The sequence below is a fragment of the Triticum aestivum genome, chromosome 5B (assembly GCF_018294505.1).
Source record: "Triticum aestivum cultivar Chinese Spring chromosome 5B, IWGSC CS RefSeq v2.1, whole genome shotgun sequence".
In the NCBI taxonomy this organism is placed as follows: Eukaryota; Viridiplantae; Streptophyta; class Magnoliopsida; order Poales; family Poaceae; genus Triticum; species Triticum aestivum.
Window position 1 is genome coordinate 213,940,415 of NC_057807.1, and position 20,990 is coordinate 213,961,404.

Consider the following 20,990-nt stretch of genomic DNA (forward strand, 5'->3'; position numbering starts at 1 on the left):
GCTTCAACCGTTGGAAAAAAAGCTCCAACCAGACACTGCAAACCAGAGAAAAGTTGCCAACGTTGACATAAAAAGCTTCAACCGTATATGGGAAAAGCTTCAAATGGCTACCGGCTACAGAAAAGTAACAATATCCAACGAGGTCATGGTCATCATCGCGAGGTCGCAGCTCCGCCTGATGGATGTAGCAAAAAACTTCGATAGTAGTCACAAAATCCAACTGCCGTTGCAGCTTCCCCTTGTTGTGCAGTTCCATTGAAGCTTTTTTGTCTATGGTTGAAGCTTCTTTCAACAGCTGTTGAAGTTGTTCTAGGTGACAGTTGCAACATTAGTATACGCAGGGTGCATCCAGCCATGGCGGCCGGCGAGGGAGCGCCTGACCGCCGGCGATGGAGGTCGTGGTCGCCCAGTCGCAGCCCGGGGGGGGGGGGATGCGCCCGCGTGAAGGCTCGAGGTAGGGGATGGATCTGGCCATGGCGGCAGGCAGCCATGGCAGCCGGCGAGGGGAGCCTGGCCGCCGGTGATGGAGATCGTGGTGGCCCAGTTGCAGCTCGGGGGGAGGGGGAGGGGGGGGGACATGCTTCCAGGGGAGGCACTCGCGGAAGGAAGAAGCACAGAAGAAAAAAAAACGTTTCGATTGAGGCCCACGTAGCCTACATGGAAAAGAGCGAGCGAGCGAGGGGCACCGGCCGAGCGTTCGGCCGGTTCTCGGATGCCAAACGTTTCCCTTGTGCAAATCGTCTTGGGTATTTATTCGCGGAGGGTCTAACGACTGATCTCCAACTCCCTGCTATGCGTGTCTCTCTCATGATGCAAGCTTCGCAGACCAACAAATCGCAGCCAAAGCCTCTGCCGCTGCCGCTGCCATCTCCGCCACTCTCGCTGCCGTCGACCGTCCCGCGCCGGCGAAACCGCAGCGCCTCCTCCTCTTCCTCGTCTTCCTCCGTGTCCACCGCCTCCTCCTCCTTCTCCCCGTCGACGTCCCCTGCGCCGTCTCCTCGCACCGCCTCAGCCACTTCCGTGGTGCCCTTTTCGTGGGAGCGCCGCCCGGGACTCCCCAAGAGCAATCTCGCCGGCCTTATCTCCTCGTCCAGCGGCACCGCGGCCGTTCCGCTCCCACCGCCGCCACTGCGCCCTTCCACTCGCCGCTGCCGGCAGCGCAGACGCCGCCGCGCCCTCGACGCCCCTGCACCTGCACCCGCAGCAGACCCCTTCGCCGCCGCCTTCGTGGAGTGCACAAGAGAAGAAGGCACAGACGACGCAGACGACAAGCTTTGGCTGACGCCGACGACAACCAACTCCAGCCGCATGGCGCGGTCGTGGCGACTCGCCGGCGGCGGGGTCCGTGTCATCAGGTTCCTCGACCTATACGGGTGCAGGAGGGCCATGGACGTCGCCGACGGTGCTTTCCTTGCCCGCCGGTCCGTCGCACCGCGTCCACGTCCATGACCAGGCCGGGCTGACTACACAGAGATAAGTAGCAATAATTAACATGTCTGATCGTCTGCCACCGCGAAAAATGGCAGAACATGAGCTTTGCTGGGGTCACATCGATCATCTGATTAGCGTCATCCGGAGCACGGATTTCTGATCAGACGGTTGAGGTGTCATGAACAGCATGCGCCACAGCTTAATTAGTGTGCTTTCCTTTGTTCATGGATGCGTGTGTCTCGAGAAAAGTTTGCTTGTTTCTGGCAACACAGTACTACTATATAGTATAAAATGTCTGGTTGTCTTGGGATTCGTTTGGTTTGGCTTGTTAATTTTGCGGGGACTAATATATATAATCTGAAGTTGTTGCGGGAGTGTCGTATGCTACACCTGTTGTTGGTGAGCGTGGGTGGGCTGCTCCATGAATTAGCACCAAACTTCGTCAAGTGATCACCCCTATGCAGTGTACTACTGTGCGCACACGCATACTCCCTCCGTTCTAAATTACTCGTCGCTGAAATAGATGTATTTAAAACTAAAATACATCTACATACATCTATACGTGCGATAAGTAATTAGGGAGTAGTAGCTGGCATTGCAGAGAAGAATATAAGAATACGTAGCACGACGCCGATGCTGTCCCTACCCTTTGCTATTGATTAGGTGTAACCAATAAAAATAAAATCGACAAAGGATAGCTACTCTGTATGTCTGTATGCTATGTACTCATGGCATTTGGGTACAATGTTTCTCTGTCAGTCGCAGCATAATCATACTGATCGATGTCTTGAAATGTATTGCATGATGGCTAGACCGTTGAACGGTCGCTCCTAAAGGACCTTCATATAGTATCTTGGATCCTCGGTTGGACTTTTGTGATCCACCTTTGATCAGCCGGTCGGTCACAAGTGCTCAAACGGGCGACAGCTCGATGGGGGGAAATAATTTCATAGGTGTCCATGTGCTCGTCACCATTCCTCCACATGGTCGTCCACAGTGACGCTGGCGCTCATAGGGAGAGTCCTAGAGAACCGAGAGTCGATCCAACCACTACCTTTTCGTGATAGATTTTTGCCGCTAGCGTTGCTCTTACGGGCGGAGGTTCATACAAAAGCTTTTCGCAAACGACAGGCACATGATCCGTTGCGTTCATGATAAAAAGGTCAAATGCAATTGAAAATTAGGCTGATCATTTCTATAAGTCTTTGTGAGTGATTTTACAAGTTATCAATCCCTAAATGATAGTGCTTTCGAATAATTTATAGAAGTGCTTAAAGTATTTCTGAAAGTTTTGCAGCCAGAAGATTTCATATTTAAATCACACGTACCTCATATTTTTATACATAAACAGCACACCGTTTTGATTGCCCATACGTAAGTTAATACAAATAGTGCATGCCAGCATCCTCTGATACGGAGCCACCAAATTGATCTTGTTGAACCATTATGACTAAGTGGAGCTTAATTTCATATAATTTTTTTTACCTGAAGCTTAATTTCATATTGTTCGGCTGTGACGTCAGATAGTGTGATTGGTGCATGCATAAAATTCTCATTTGGAACAGCAAAGTCTCAAGTTTTTTTTGGATTTTCAATAACAACACAAATAGAAAAACAAATAAAGATAAGAACAAAAACTGAAACGAAAGCTGGATAAAAACTTTAACAATAACTGGTGGTGACCCGCTAAGGGGCTTATCACCATGTTGACTCCCGACTTGTTGGCCGGGCCTAGGACCCCATGTCGGTTCCGCCCTCGGCCACTTCAGGCAACCCATGAGCATTACATGAAGATCTAAAAGACTTGACGCATACTCCGAGACGTTGGATCCATGTTACTAAGACGCTGGACCCATGGAGGATTCTGCCTCCCCGTACGTAGCTCACAAGGATATTGTAACCCTAGGACCCCGGTACCTATAATACCTAGGGGCCAGGCTCGTAGAAGACACAATACTCCCTCCGATTCTTTTTTCTCTGCGTATAACTTATTCCTGTTTTATCCTATTTAGTCTGTGCGTTGCTTTTCATTCGCGCGTGTTTCCATCTATACCCCGCATCTGTGGCATGCGCATGCATTAATTTGGCAGCGACAGCGGTGCTCTAACCAATCAATCACAGCATGCAAACGACCTCTGACGCGCGCAGGGAGGAGAGAAAAAGAGACAGAAGCGGCTACCAATCCATTGCATGCACCAATTAAACAACTTTGTGCATGCAAAGGGGCAAAATAGTCCAAGTATAGACACAATCAGACCCTTCTTGGTATCTGCGTCTTGACTTATGAGCAGAGAAATTAGGATCGGAGGGAGTACAATCTCGTGGTAGATTACCTATACTCTGTGCTACACTCCGACATAATGAACACAAGCTGACATAGGGTATTATCTCCTCGGAGATTCCGAACCTGGGTAAAACCATGTGTCCTTATTACCATCGCTCCTAAACGCCTAGCTTAGGACCCCTACCTCAAGATCTGTCGGATTTAGCTTCGTCAATTATTGTAACACAGTCACTACTGACACAATGCCTCCCCGGCAACGGCACCAGAAAAGGTGGTTGATGCCCTTTGAGATTTGGTTTGGATAGCATAAGGTTTGCATGCCTTTTCCCCGAGAAGTGACCCTGGTTATTGAACTCTCGAGAGGATATGCACTACCACAAAGGCTGTGACAAGTTATTACCAACGAATTAAATTCTTATTTTTCAATCGTACTTTTAACTACCTTTTTCAATGTAAACACTAGTAAATTTGGCAATGCATATGAATTCTTACTCTCACAACCTTATATTTGTGTGTGGGATCTCATCTCGATCATAAACATAGCTCTTGAAGACTACCACTATGATGTGCTTGTGACGCGATCATGCGGGGATGTGTCCAAAGTACGTCTTGACCGGTGCACGACCTACATCGAGGGTCAGTTCTCCAATCAATGGCCCTTACTGTCATGCAGGGTTACCTCAGTTATTAAGAATAAATATTCAGACAAAAGCATTGGGCGTTTAATGACTACAACTCACTCATCCCAAAGGAATAATTTTCCAGTACCGTACTAACCCTTTCTCTCACTGCTTTCGGGATAGCCTTCCACATAATCCTCGCTCATTGCCATCGACTTGATTGATCTATAGGATCCTGGGTACCTGTAGGGCCCTAGAACGAGAGGACAAGAGAAAACTATTATAATATGACAGATACAAATAACGTCAAATACGCAAAGTCATTCCAATGATCCCTAGCACAAATATATCAGGTTGCAAGGTCTTGCCTCAACCCATTGCCTTCCAGAATTACCACACTGGTGATTAGATTGCAAGATGAACTCATCGAATACGACGTAAAGATTAATGATTGATTGAATACGATACATCGAATAAGATATCTTACAATTATTGCCGAATACGATACACCGATTACAAGTATGACTAACTTGAAGAGAATGGTTGCAGTGATGATGGTGACAGCGGCTATGGAGATGAGATGTGAAATGGCGATGGCTAGGGTTGGAAGGTTAGTTCTGGTTCTCTGTTTTTGAATGGTGCTCTCCATTTGATATTCTGTCGTCGACCCCTTTATAAATGTTGGCCACATGGACCATACAGAGCTGACGACAAGTAGAACAAGCGGCGACATGAGCGAGCATGCTCGTACCTTGCTCCGTCTTGCGTTCTGTTGAGCCTGATGCACCTCCTGTTGACTTGCCTCTTCCACATTTTTTTAATTTCCTTGTATATGATGGTATCCTTCTATGTTTTGGCCATTTTCTTACGGAAACACAGTAAACAAAGGATCTTATGAGCTATCGCATTCATTAGTCATTAGTAGCAACAACAAAGTGATTTTCTCAAAAAATTGGGATTATCCTATTTAAACAATGGTGTAACCAGCACAAAAATATCACTCTCAGAGACCAACCTCCTTAGCGTAGAGGTCGGATTGCTGGCCCAAGAGGTCTAGTATATCCAAGAGCACAGGCTAGGAGGAATGCAGATTTAGCGGTCTTGGTGGAGAGGAATATACAACCATTAGCTGGCCGGACTCACCTAATGTTTGAATACCAGGGCCGAAACGACCCTTGTCTTTTGAACCGTGAGATATCTCCGTATCTGAGATAAAGTCGTGCAAGCACTTCATGACCCATGTCCCTTTGGATGAGATTACTCTAGAGGTCATGCTGGAGTCCTTTCATTAGGGTCATCATCCATAAAACATAAGCCATGCATCCCATGCATCCCCCATGAGTTCTCAGCTTTTTGATATTTTCTATCCCACCTTTTTACGTAGGCCTTTAGGCCTTTTTTTATCCCAGCCTCCTTGGCTTGGGAGATTACCGCCAGTAGAGCTGTCATGCCTGATGCAGTCGTTATCCAGTGAAGGAAATATGCCCTAGAGGCAATAATAAAGTTATTATTTATTTCCTCATATCATGATAAATGTTTATTATTCATGCTAGAATTGTATTATCCAGAAACATGATACATGTGTGAATACATAGACAAACATAAAGTCACTAGTATGCCTCTACTTGACTAGCTCATTAATCAAAGATGGTTATGTTTCCTAACCATAGACATGTGTTGTCATTTGATTAATGGGATCACATTATTAGGAGAATGATGTGATTGACTTGACCCATTCCGTTAGCCTAGCACTTGATCGTTTAGTATGTTGCTATTGCTTTCTTCATGACTTATACAAAGTTCCTACAACTATGAGATTATGCAACTCCCGTTTACCGGAGGAACACTTTGTGTGCTACCAAACGTCACAACGTAACTGGGTGATTATAAAGGTGCTCTACAGGTGTCTCCGAAGGTACATGTTGGGTTGGCGTAATTCGAGATTAGGTTTTGTCACTCCGATTGTCGGAGAGGTATCTCTGGGCCCTCTCGGTAATACACATCAGTTAAACCTTGCAAGCATTGTAACTAATGAGTTAGTTGTGGGATGATGTATTACGGAACGAGTAAAGAGACTTGCCGGTAATGAGATTGAAATAGGTATTGGATACCGACGATCGAATCTCGGGCAAGTAACATACCGATGACAAAAGGGAACAACATATGTTGTTATGCGGTTTGACTGATAAAGATCTTCGTAGAATATGTAGGAGCCAATATGAACATCCAGGTTCCACTATTGGTTATTGACCAGAAATAGTTCTAGGTCATGTCTACATAGTTCTCGAACCCGTAGGGTCCGCACGCTTAACGTTACGATGGCATTTTTATTATGAGTTTATAAGTTTTGATGTACCGAAGGTTGTTCGGAGTCCCGGATGTGATCACGGACATGACGAGGAGTCTCAGAATGGTCGAGACATAAAGATTGATATATTGGAAGCCTATATTTGGATATCGGAATGATTCCGGGTGAAATCGATATTTTACCGGAACACCGGAGGGTTACCGGAACCCTCCCGGGGGTTAATGGGCCTTAATGGGCCATGAGGGAGAAGAGGAGGGTCGGCCAGGGCAGGCTGCGCGCCCCCTCCCCCCCTAGACCGAATAGGACAAGGAAGGGGGGGGGGCGGCGCCCCCCTTTCCTCTTTCCCCTCCCCCCCTTTCCTTCTCCACCAAGGCAAGAGGGGGGAGTCCTACTCCCAGTGGGAGTAGGACTCCTCCAGGCGCACCCCTAGAGGTCCGGCCGCACCTCCCCCTCCCTCCTTTATATACGGGGGCAGGGGGCACCCTAGAACACACAAGTTGATCTTCTTGATCGTTCCTTAGCCGTGTGCGGTGCCCCCCTCCACCATATTCCACCTCGATCATATCATAGCGGTGCTTAGGCGAAGCCCTGCGTCGGTAGAACATCATCATCGTCACCACGCCATCATGCTGACGGAACTCATCCCCGACACTCTGCTGGATCGGAGTCCGGGGATCGTCATCGAGCTGAACGTGTGCAGAACACGGAGGTGCCGTAAGTTCGGTACTTGGATCGGTCAGATCATGAAGACGTACGACTACATCAACCGCGTTGTCATAACGCTTCCACTTACGGTCTATGAGGGTACGTGGACATCACTCTCCCCTCTCGTTGCTATGCATCACCATGATCTTGCGTGTGCATAGGAATTTTTTTGAAATTACTACGTTCCCCAACAGTGGCATCCGAGCCTAGATTTTATGCGTTGATGTTATATGCACGAGTAGAACACAAGTGAGTTGTGGGCGATACAAGTCATACTGCTTACTAGCATGTCATACTTTGGTTCGGCGGTATTGTTGGATGAAGCGGCCCGGACCGACATTACGCGTACGCTTACGCGGGACTGGTTCTACCGACGTGCTTTGCACACAGGTGGCTGGCGGGTGTCAGTTTCTCCAACTTTAGTTGAACCGAGTGTGACTACGCCCGGTCCTTGCGAAGGTTAAAACAACACTAACTTGACGAACTATCGTGTGGTTTTGATGCGTAGGTAAGAACGGTTCTTGCTCAGCCCGTAGCAGCCACGTAAAAATTGCAACAACAAAGTAGAGGACGTCTAACTTGTTTTTGCAGGGCATGTTGTGATGTGATATGGTCAAGACGTGATGCTATATTTTATTGTATGAGATGATCATGTTTTGTAACCGAGTTATCGGCAACTGGCAGGAGCCATATGGTTGTCGCTTTATTGTATGAAATGCAAACGCCCTGTAATTGCTTCACTTTATCACTAAGCGGTAGCGATAGTCGTAGAAGCAATAGTTGGCGAGACGACAACCATGCTACAATGGAGATAAAGGTGTTGCGTCGGTGACGATGGTGATCATGACGGTGCTTCGGAGATGGAGATCACAAGCCCAAGATGATGATGTCCATATCATATCACTTATATTGATTGCATGTGATGTTTATCCTTTATGCATCTTATCTTGCTTTGATTGACGGTAGCATTTTAAGATGATCTCTCACTAAATTATCAAGAAGTGTTCTCCCTGAGTATGCACCGTTGCCAAAGTTTGTCGTGCCCAGACACCACGTGATGATCGGGTGTGATAAGCTCAACGTCCATCTACAACGGGTGCAAGCCAGTTTTGCACACGCAGAATACTCAGGTTAAACTTGACGAGCCTAGCATATGCAGATATGGCCTCGGAACACGGAGACCGAAAGGTCGAGCGTGAATCATATAGTAGATATGATCAACATAGTGATGTTCACCATTGAAAACTACTCCATCTCACGTGATGATCGGTTATGGTTTAGTTGATTTGGATCACGTGATCACTTAGATGACTAGAGAGATGTCTGTCTAAGTGGGAGTTCTTAAGTAATATGATTAATTGAACTTAAATTTATCATGAACTTAGTACCTGATAGTATTTTGCTTATCTATGTTTGTTGTAGAAAGATGGCTCGTGCTGTTGTTCCGTTGAATTTTAATGCGTTCCTTGAGAAAGCAAAGTTGAAAGATGATGGTAGCAATTATACGGACTGGGTCCGTAACTTGAGGATTATCCTCATTGTTGCACAGAAGAATTACGTCCTGGAAGCACCGCTGGGTGCCAGGCCTGCTGCAGGAGCAACGCCAGATGTTATGAACGTCTGGCAGAGCAAAGCTGATAACTACTCAATAGTTCAGTGTGCCATGCTTTACGGCTTAGAACCGGATCTTCAGCGACGTTTTGAACGTCATGGAGCATATGAGATGTTCCAGGAGTTGAAGTTAACATTTCAAGCAAATGCCCGGATTGAGAGATATGAAGTCTCCAATAAGTTCTATAGCTGCAAGATGGAGGAGAATATTTCTTTCGGTGAGCATATACTCAAAATGTCTGGGTATAATAATCACTTGATTCAACTAGGAGTTAATCTTTCGGATGATAGCGTCATTGACAGAATTCTCCAATCACTGCCACCAAGCTACAAGAGCTTCGTGATGAACTATAATATGCAAGGGATGAACAATACAATTCCCGAGCTCTTCGCAATGCTGAAAGCAGCGGAGGTAGAAATCAAGAAGGAGCATCAAGTGTTGATGGTCAACAAGACCACTAGTTTCAAGAAAAAGGGCAAAGGGAAGAAGGGAAACTTCAAGAAGAACAGCAAGCAAGTTGCTGCTCAAGAGAAGAAACCCAAGTCTGGACCTAAGCCTGAAACTGAGTGCTTCTACTGCAAGCAAGCTGGTCACTGGAAGCGGAACTGCCCCAAGTATTTGGCGGATAAGAAGGATGGCAAGGTGAACAAAGGTATATGTGATATACATGTTATTGATGTGTACCTTACTAGAGCTCGCAGTAGCACCTGGGTATTTGATACTGGTTTGTTGCTAATATTTGCAACTCGAAACAGGGACTACGGAATAAGCGAGCACTGGCCAAGGACGAGGTGACGATGCGCGTGGGAAACGGTTCCAAAGTCGATGTGATCGCGGTCGGCTCGCTACCTCTACATCTACCTTCGGGATTAGTTTTATACCTGAATAATTGTTATTTGGTGCCAGCGTTGAGCATGAACATTATATCTGGATCTTGTTTGATGCGAGACGGTTATTCATTTAAATCAGAGAATAATGGTTGTTCTATTTATATGAGTAATATCTTTTATGGTCATGCACCCTTAAAGAGTGGTCTATTTTTGATGAATCTCGATAGTAGTAATACACATATTCATAATGTTGAAGCCAAAAGATGCAGAGTTGATAATGATAGTGCAACTTATTTGTGGCACTGCCGTTTAGGTCATATCGGTGTAAAACGCATGAAGAAACTCCATACTGATGGACTTTTGGAATCACTTGATTATGAATCACTTGGTACTTGCGAACCGTGCCTTATGGGCAAGATGACTAAAACGCCGTTCTCCGGTACTATGGAGAGAGCAACAGATTTGTTGGAAATCATACATACAGATGTATGTGGTCCGATGAATGTTGAGGCTCATGGCGGATATCGTTATTTTCTCACCTTCACAGATGATTTAAGCAGATACGGGTATATCTACTTAATGAAGCATAAATCTGAAACATTTGAAAAGTTCAAAGAATTTCAGAGTGAAGCTGAAAATCATTGTAATAAGAAAATAAAGTTTCTATGATCTGATCGTGGAGGAGAATATTTGAGTTACGAGTTTGGTCTACATTTGAAATAATGCGGAATAGTTTCACAACTCACGCCACCTGGAACACCACAACGTTATGGTGTGTCCGAACGTCGTAATCGTACTTTACTAGATATGGTGCGATCTATGATGTCTCTTACTGATTTACCGCTATCGTTTTGGGGTTATGCTTTAGAGACGGCCGCATTCACGTTAAATAGGACACCATCAAAATCCGTTGAGACGACCCCTTATGAACTATGGTTTGGTAAGAAACCAAAGTTGTCGTTTCTGAAAGTTTGGGGCTGCGATGCTTATGTGAAAAAGCTTCAACATGATAAGCTCGAACCCAAATCGGAAAAATGTGTCTTCATAGGATACCCAAAGGAGACAGTTGGGTACACCTTCTATCACAGATCCGAAGGCAAGACATTCGTTGCTAAGAATGGATCCTTTCTAGAGAAGGAGTTTCTCTCGAAAGAAGTGAGTGGGAGGAAAGTAGAACTTGATGAGGTAACAGTACCAGCTCCCTTATTGGAAAGTAGTTCATCACAAAAATCGGTTCATGTGACACCTACACCAATTAGTGAGGAAGTTAATGATGATGATCATGAAACTTCAGATCAAGTTGTTACTGAACTTCGTAGATCAACCAGAGTGAGATCCGCACCAGAGTGGTACGGTAATCCTATTCTGGAAGTCATGCTACTAGATCATGGTGAACCTACGAACTATGAAGAAGCGATGGTGAGCCCAGATTCCGCAAAATGGCTTGAAGCCATGAAATCTGAGATGGGATCCATGTATGAGAACAAAGTGTGGACTTTGGTGACTTGCCCAATGGTCGGCAAGCAAATGGATCTTCAAGAAGAAGACTGACGCTGACGGTAATGTTACTGTTTACAAAGCTCGACTTGTTGCAAAAGGTTTTCGACAAGTTCAAGGGGTTGACTACGACAAGACCTTCTCACCCGTAGCGATGCTTAAGTCTGTCCGAATCATGTTAGCAATTGCCGCATTTTATGATTATGAAATATGGCAGATGGATGTGAAAACTGCATTCCTGAATGGATTTCTAGAAGAAGAGTTGTATATGATGCAACCGGAAGGTTTTGTCGATCCTAAGGGAGCTAACAAAGTGTGCAAGCTCCAGCGATCAATTTATGGTCTGGTGCAAGCCTCTCGGAGTTGGAATAAACATTTTGATAGTGTGATCAAAGCATATGGTTTTATACAGACTTTTGGAGAAGCCTGTATTTACAAGAAAGTGAGTGGGAGCTCTGTAGCATTTCTGATATTATATGTGGACGACATATTGTTGATTGGAAATGATATAGAATTTCTGGATAGCATAAAAGGATACTTGAATAAAAAAATTCAATGAAAGACCTCGGTGAAGCTGCTTACATATTGGGCATCAAGATCTATAGAGATAGATCAAGACGCTTGATTGGACTTTCACAATGCACATACCTTGATAAAGTTTTGAAAAAGTTCAATATGGATCAGGCAAAGAAAGGGTTCTTGCCTGTATTACAAGGTATAAAGTTGAGTCAGACTCAATGCCCGACCACTGCAGAAGATAGAGAGAAAATGAAAGGAGTTCCCTATGCTTCAGCCATAGGCTCTATCATGTATGCAATGCTATGTACCAGACCTGATGTGTGCCTTGCTATTAGTTTAGCAGGGAGGTACCAAAGTAATCCAGGAGTGGATCACTGGACAACGGTCAAGAATATCCTGAAATACCTGAAAAGTACTAAGGATATGTTTCTCGTTTATGGAGGTGACAAAGAGCTTGTCGTAAAGGGTTACGTCGATGCAAGCTTTGACACTGATCCGGACGATTCTAAATCGCAAACCGGATACGTATTTATATTAAACGGTGGAGCTGTAAGTTGGTGCAGTTCTAAACAAAGCGTCGTAGCGGGATCTACATGCGAAGCGGAGTACATAGCTGCTTCGGAAGAAGCAAATGAAGGAGTCTGGATGAAGGAGCTCATTTCCGATCTAGGTGTCATACCTAGTGCATCGGGACCAATGAAGATCTTCTGTGACAATACTGGTGCAATTGCCTTGGCAAAGGAATCCAGATTTCACAAGAGGACCAAGCACATCAAGAGACGCTTCAATTCCATCCGGGACCAAGTCCAGGTGGGAGACATAGAGATTTGTAAGATACATACGGATTTGAATATTGCAGACCCGTTGACTAAGCCTCTTCCACGAGCAAAACATGATCAGCACTAAGACTCCATGGGTGTTAGAATCATTACTATGTAATCTAGATTATTGACTCTAGTGCAAGTGGGAGACTGAAGGAAATATGCCCTAGAGGCAATAATAAATTTATTATTTATTTCCTCATATCATGATAAATGTTTATTATTCATGCTAGAATTGTATTATCCGGAAACATGATACATGTGTGAATACATAGACAAACATAAAGTCACTAGTATGCCTCTACTTGACTAGCTCATTAATCAAAGATGGTTATGTTTCCTAACCATAGACATGTGTTGTCATTTGATTAACGGGATCACATCATTAGGATAATGATGTGATTGACTTGACCCATTCCGTTAGCCTAGCACTTGATCGTTTAGTATGTTGCTATTGCTTTCTTCATGACTTATACAAAGTTCCTACAACTATGAGATTATGCAACTCCCATTTACCGGAGGGACACTTTGTGTGCTACCAAACGTCACAACGTAACTGGGTGATTATAAAGGTGCTCTACAGGTGTCTCCGAAGGTACATGTTGGGTTGGCGTAATTCGAGACTAGGTTTTGTCACTCCGATTGTCGGAGAGGTATCTCTGGGCCCTCTCGGTAATACACATCAGTTAAGCCTTGCAAGCATTGTAACTAATGAGTTAGTTTTGGGATGATGTATTACGGAACGAGTAAAGAGACTTGCCGGTAACAAGATTGAACTAGGTATTGGATACCGACGATCGAATCTCGGGCAAGTAACATACCGATGACAAAAGGGAACAACGTATGTTTTTATGCGGTTTGACCGATAAAGATCTTCGCAGAATATGTAGGAGCTAATATGAACATCCAGGTTCCACTATTGGTTATTTTCCGGAAACAGTTCTAGGTCATGTATACATAGTTCTTGAACCCGTAGGGTCCGCACGCTTAACGTTACGATGACAGTTTTATTATGAGTTTATAAGTTTTGATGTACCGAAGGTTGTTCGGAGTCCCGGATGTGATCACGGACATGACAAGGAGTCTCGGAATGGTAGAGACATAAAGATTGATATACTGGAAGCCTATATTTGGATATCGGAATGATTCCGGGTGAAATCGAGATTTTACCGGAACACCGGAGGGTTACCGGAACCCTCCCGGGGGTTAATGGGCCTTAATGGGCCATGAGGGAGAAGAGGAGGTCCGGCCAAGGCAGGCCGCGCGCCCCCTCCTCCCCTAGTCCGAATAGGACAAGGAAGGGGGGGGGGCTCCCCCCTTTCCTCTTTCCCCTCCCCCCTTTCCTTCTCCACGAAGGCAAGAGGGGGGAGTCCTACTCCCAGTGGGAGTAGGACTCCTCCAGGCGCACCCCTCGAGGGCCGGCCGCACCTCCCCCTCCCTCCTTTATATACGGGGCAGGGGGGCACCCTAGAACACACAAGTTGATCTTCGTGATCGTTCCTTAGCCGTGTGCGGTGCCCCCCTCCACCATATTCCACCTCGGTCATATCGTAGCGGTGCTTAGGCGAATTCCTACGTCGGTAGAACATCATCATCGTCACCACGCCATCATGCTGACGGAACTCTTCCCCGACACCCTACTGGATCGGAGTCCGGGGATCGTCATCGAGCTGAACGTGTGCAGAACACGGAGGTGCCGTATGTTCGGTACTTGGATCGGTCGGATCGTGAAGACGTACGACTACATCAACCGCGTTGTCATAACGCTTCCGCTTACGATCTACGAGGGTACGTGGACATCACTCTCCCCTCTCGTTGCTATGCATCACCATGATCGTGTGTGTGCGTAGGAATTTTTTTGAAATTACTACGTTCCCCAACATCCAGCTCTGAAGGTGGGACAAGCAATGGCGTGGCTTGCCCTCGAGCCTTGTCATCTGCGAAGAGGCAGCGAGTTGTGGAGGCGCACTTCCCAACTCAACACTGGGAGCAGAGTATGGGGACGCTCAAAAGAAGGCTACGACGAGCCCTTCTCCGAAGATTGGTGAGGAGGTAATGCCACCGGCAGTTAGGACTTCACTTCCCAGAGTTTTGATTCGAGGGTCCCCAGGTTGAGGCACGCAAGCTGTCCCGCGGGTATGTAAATGTTGTTGTTTACTGGACTTGGCCCTTGATATTTTCTTTGGTCTATTTGATAGCCTTAACCACACATTGTAGACTTGCATGAAAGAAGTTGAAGGGTGATAAATCTCCACAAGCGTTGACTCCTCCGTTCATACTGCCGCTGTACCATTATCCGACTTCCATTGATCTAAAGCTCAAGGAGATCAGCTATCATGCATTGGGGAACCCATTAGGGCTTCGAAACCACACATGACACCTAATTATGTTGCATCATGGCCGAAAGAGATATCAGTCATTGTTGAGGTCGAGGAGGGAGAAATCATGTCGCAGGCTATGGACATCGGCCATCATGAGTTTGTGGAAGGTGTCGAGGTCTCCACGTCTGAGGACGCTCCATCCTTGTCGACCAAGGTTGGGCCTATGGCTTCATCGTCAGCATGTTCTGCCTGACTCTCTAAGGGTAGTTGGACTGAGCAAGATGGTGTTGAGGGAGAGACAAACTTGTGCCCAAGCCCTCACCAGGTTGCTGCAACGGCTAGAAGAGGCTATTCATCTCAGAATGCATGTGAGTTCCTTGTGTAAGTTTGTCTTTTGTAGGGTCCTTTGTGGTAACAAATCGTATGCACCTAGTATCCCCCGAGCCTCAAGCTTGAGTCATTGGAGGATCGGGTTTGAGGTTCTTTTTTTCCTTCGTCTTTTGTAGGGGTCTCTTATTGTTGGAAATATGCCCTAGAGGCAATAATAAATAAGTTATTATTATATTTCTTTGTTCATGATAATAGTATTTTATTCATGCTATAACTGTATTATCCGGAAATCGTAATACACGTGTGAATACATAGACCACAATATGACCCTAGTGAGCCTCTAGTTGACTAGCTCGTTGTGATCAACAGATAGTCATGGTTTCCTGGCTATGGACATTGGATGTCGTTGATAACGGGATCACATCATTAGGAGAATGATGTGATGGACAAGACCCAATCCTAAGCATAGCACAAAGATCGTGTAGTTCGTTTGCTAGAGCTTTGCCAATGTCAAGTATCTCTTCCTTTGACCATGAGATCGTGTAACTCCTGGATACCGTAGGAGTGCTTTGGGTGTATCAAACGTCACAACGTAACTGGGTGACTATAAAGGTGCACTACAGGTATCTCCGAAAGTATCTATTGTTTTATGCGGATCGAGACTGGGATTTGTCACTCCGTGTAAACGGAGAGGTATCTCTGGGACCACTCGGTAGGACATCATCATATGCGCAATGTGACCAAGGAGTTGATCACGGGATGATGTGTTACGGAACGAGTAAAGTGACTTGCCGGTAACGAGATTGAACAAGGTATCGGTATACCGACGATCGAATCTCGGGCAAGTAAAATACCGCTAGACAAAGGGAATTGTATACGGGATCGATTGAGTCCTTGACATCGTGGTTCATCCGATGAGATCATCGTGGAACATGTGGGAGCCAACATGGGTATCCAGATCCCGCTGTTGGTTATTGACCGGAGAACGTCTCGGTCATGTCTACATGTCTCCCGAACCCGTAGGGTCTACACACTTAAGGTTCGATGACGCTAGGGTTATAAAGGAAGTTTGTATGTGGTTACCGAATGTTGTTCGGAGTCCCGGATGAGATCCCGGACGTCACGAGGAGTTCCGGAATGGTCCGGAGGTAAAGATTTATATATGGGAAGTCCTGTTTTGGTCACCGAAAAAGTTTCGGGCGATATCGGTAATGTACCGGGACCACCGGGAGGGTCCCGGGGGTCCACCAAGTGGGGCCACCTGCCCCAGAAGGTTGCGTGGGCCAAGTGTGGGAGGGGACCAGCCCCTAGGAGGGCTGGTGCGCCCCCCACAAGGGGGCCAAGGCGCAAGGGAGAGTGGGAGGGGGCAAACCCTAGTCCAGATGGGCCTTAAGGCCCATATTGGTGCGCCTCCCTCTCCTCTCCCCTCTTGGCCGCCTCCCCTTTGCCATCTAGGGCTGGCCGCACCCCTTGGGGGTGGGAAACCCTAAAGGGGGCGCGGCCCCCCCTTCCCCCTATATATAGATGAGGTTTGGGGCTGCCATACACATGAGAAACTCTCCCTCTTGGTGCAGCCCTACCTCTCTCCCTACTCCTCTTCTCCCATAGTGCTTGGCGAAGCCCTGCGGGGTTGCCACACTCCTCCACCACCACCACGCCGTTGTGCTGCTGTTGGATGGAGTCTTCCTCAACCTCTCCCTCTCTCCTTGCTGGATCTAGGCGTGGGAGACGTCACCGGGCTGTACGTGTGTTGAACGCGGAGGTGTCGTCCGTTCGGCACTAGGATCATCGGTGATCTGAATCACGACGAGTACGACTCCATCAACCCCGTTCACTTGAACGCTTCCGCTTAGCGATCTACAAGGGTATGTAGATGCACTCCCCTTTCTACTCGTTGCTGGTCTCTCCATAGATAGATCTTGGTGTTACGTAGGAAAATTTTTGAATTTCTGCTACGTTCCCCAACAGTGGCATCATGAGCTAGGTCTATTGCGTAGATTCTTTGCACGAGTAGAACACAAAGTAGTTGTGGGCGTTGATGTTGTTCAATATGCTTACCGTTACTAGTCCAATCTTGTTTCGACGGTATTGTGGGATGAAGCGGCCCGGACCGACCTTACACGTACTCTTACGTGAGACAGGTTCCACCGATTGACATGCACTTGGTGCATAAGGTGGCTAGCGGGTGCCAGTCTCTCCCACTTTAGTCGGAACGGATTCGATGAAAAGGGTCCTTATGAAGGGTAAATAGCAATTGGCATATCACGTTGTGGTCTTGCGTAGGTAAGAAACGTTCTTCCTAGAAACCCATAGCAGCCACGTAAAACATGCAACAACAATTAGAGGACGTCTAACTTGTTTTTGCAGGGTATGCTATGTGATGTGATATGGCCAAGAAGAATGTGATGAATGATATGTGATGTATGAGATTGATCATGTTCTTGTAATAGGATTCACGACTTGCATGTCGATGAGTATGACAACCGGCAGGAGCCATAGGAGTTGTCTTTATTTATTGTATGACCTACGTGTCATTGAAGAACGCAATGTAAACTAGTTTACTTTATTGCTAAACGCGTTAGTCATAGAAGTAGAAGTAGTCGTTGGCGTGACAACTTCATGAAGACACGATGATGGAGATCATGATGATGGAGATCATGGTGTCGTGCCGGTGACGATGATGATCATGGCCCCGAAGATGAAGATCAAAAGGAGCAAAATGATATTGGCCATATCATGTCACTATTTGATTGCATGTGATGTTTATCATGTTTATGCATCTTGTTTGCTTAGGACGACGGTAGTAAATAAGATGATCCCTTACAAAATTTCAAGAAGTGTTCTCCCCTAACTGTGCACCGTTGCTACAGTTCGTCGCTTCTAAGCACCACGTGATGATCGGGTGTGATGGATTCTTACGTTCACATACAACGGGTGTAAGACAGTTTTACACAGCGAAAACACTTAGGGTTAACTTGACGAGCCTAGCATGTGCAGACATGGCCTCGGAACACGGAGACCGAAAGGTCGAGCATGAGTCGTATGGTAGATACGATCAACATGAAGATGTTCACCGATGATGACTAGTCCGTCTCACGTGATGATCGGACACGGCCTAGTTGACTCGGATCATGTGATCACTTAGATGACCAGAGGGATGTCTATCTAAGTGGGAGTTCATAAGATGAACTTAATTATCCTGAACATAGTCAAAAGACCTTTTGCAAATTATGTCGTAAGCTCGCGCTTTAGTTCCACTGTTTAGATATGTTCCTAGAGAAAATATAGTTGAAAGTTTATAGTAGCGATTATGCGATCAGTAGAAAGCTTATGTCCTTAATGCACCGCTCAGTGTGCTGAACCCCAACGTCGTTTGTCGATGTTGCGAACATCGGACATACACGTTTTGATAACTACGTGATAGTTCAATTAAATGGTTTAAGTAGAGGCACCAAAGACGTTTTCGAAACGTCGCGGAACATATGAGATGTTTCGAGGGCTGAAATTGGGATTTCAGGCTCGTGCCCACGTCAAGAGGTATAAGACCTCCGACGATTTTCTTAGCCTGCAAACTAAGGGAGAAAAGCTCAATCGTTGAGCTTGTGCTCAGATTGTCTGAGCACAACAATCACTTGAATCGAGTGGGAGTTGATCCTCCAGATGAGATAGTGATGTTTCCCCAAAGTCATTGCCACCAAGCTGCTAGAGCTTCGAGATTAACTATAACATATCAGGGAAAGATATGATGATCCTTGAAATATTCATGATGTTTGACACCGCGAAAGTAGAAATCAAGAAGGAGCATCAATTGTTGATGGTTGGTGAAACCACTAGTTTCAAGAAGGGCAAGGGAACAAAGGGATACTTCATGAAACGGCAATTCAGCTGCTGCTCTAGTGAAGAAACCCAAGGTTGAACCCAAACCCGAGACTAAGTGCTTCTGTAATAAGGGGAACAACCACTGGAGCAGCATTACCCTAGATACTTGGTAGATGAGAAGGCTGGCAAGGTCGATAGAAGTATATTGGATATACATTATGTTAATGTGTACTTTACTAGTACTCCTAGTAGCACCAGGGTATTGGATACCGGTTCGGTTGCTAAGTGTTAGTAACTCGAAATAAAAGCTACGGAATAAACGGAGACTAGCTAAAGGTGAGCTGACGATATATGTTGGAAGTGTTTCCAAGGTTGATATGATCAAGCATCGCACGCTCCCTCTACCACTGAGATTGGTGTTTGCGTTGAGCACAGACATGATTGGATTATGTCTATCGCAATACGGTTATTCATTTAAGGAGAATAATGGTTACTCTATTTTTGAATAATACCTTCAATGGTCTTGCACCTAAAGCAATGGTTTATTGAATCTCGGTCGTAGTGATACACATTTTCATGCCAAAAGATATAAGATAGTAATGATAGTACCACTTACTTGTGGCACTGCCATGTAAGTCATAATGGTATAAAACGCATGAAGAAGCTCCATGTTGATGGATCTTTGGACTCACTCGTTTTTGAAAAGTTTGAGACATGCGAACCATGTCTATTGGTGTATATGCATGAAGAAACTCCATGCAAATGGATCGTTCGGACTCACTTGATTTTGAATCACTTGAGATATGCAAATCATACCACATGGGCAAGATGACTGAAAAGCCTCATTTTCAGTAAGATGGAACAAGATAGCAACTTGTTGGAAGTAACACATTTTGATGTGTGCAGCCGAATGAGTGCTGAGGCATGCAGTGAATATCATTATGTTCTTACTTCACAGATGATTCGAGTAAATGTTGAGTATATTTACTTGATGAAACACAAGTCTGAATTATTGAATGGTTCAAGTAATTTCAGAGTGAAGTAGCAGATCATTGTGACAAGAGGATAAAATGTCTATGATATGATCATAGAGATGAATATCTGAGTTACGAGTTTTGGCACACAATTAAGACATTGTGGAAATTGTTTCGCAATTAATACCGCCTGGAACACCATAATGTGATGGTGTGTCCGAACATCATAGTTGCACCCTATTGGATATGGTGCGTACCATGATGTCTCTTATCGAATTACCACTATCGTTCATGGGTTAGGCATTAGAGACAACCACATTCACTTTAAATAGGGCACCACGTAATTCCGATGAGATGACACCGTATGAATTATGGTTTAGAGAAACCTAAGTTGTCGTTTCTTAAAAGTTTGGGGCTGCGACGCTTATATGAAAAAGTTTCAGGTTGATAAGCTCGAACCCAAAGCGGATAAAATGTATCTTCATAGGAAACCCAAAACAGTTGGGTATACCTCCTAATTCAGATCCGAAAGCAATATGGATTGTTTCTAGAATCGGGTCCTTTCTCGAGGAAAAGTTTCTCTCGAAAGAATTGAGTGGGAGGATGGTGGAGACTTGATGAGGTTATTGAACCGTCTCTTCAACTAGTGTGTGACAGGGCACAGGGAGTTGTTCCTGTGGCACCTACACCAATTGAAGTGGAAGCTTATGATATTGATCATGAAACTTCGGATCAAGTCACTCCCAAACCTCGTAGGATGACAAGGATGCGTACTACTTCAGAGTGGTACGTAATCCTGTCTTGAAGGTCATGTTGCTAGACAACAATGAACCTACGAGCTATGGAGAAGCGATGGTGGGCCCGGATTCCGATAAATGGCTTGAGGCCATAAAATCCGAGAGAGGATCCATGTATGAAA

At 45.6% G+C, this 20,990-nt stretch overlaps 1 protein-coding gene across 1 annotated transcript; it reads left to right on the forward strand.

Annotated features, from left to right (window-relative positions):
* The first annotated feature begins 775 nt into the window (after window positions 1-775).
* LOC123115903 (histone H3.v1-like) lies at window positions 776-1,951 on the forward strand. Its single transcript, XM_044536951.1, has one exon. It carries the CDS (start codon window positions 793-795, stop codon window positions 1,447-1,449), a length of 657 nt encoding a protein of 218 aa, XP_044392886.1. The 5' UTR covers window positions 776-792; the 3' UTR covers window positions 1,450-1,951.
* The last annotated feature ends 19,039 nt before the right edge of the window (window positions 1,952-20,990 follow it).

What these genes read in the sequence shown, in the direction of transcription:
- LOC123115903 (XM_044536951.1), top strand. Translation starts at nt 793, where the DNA reads ATGCGTGTCTCTCTCATGATGCAAGCTTCGCAGACCAACAAATCGCAG.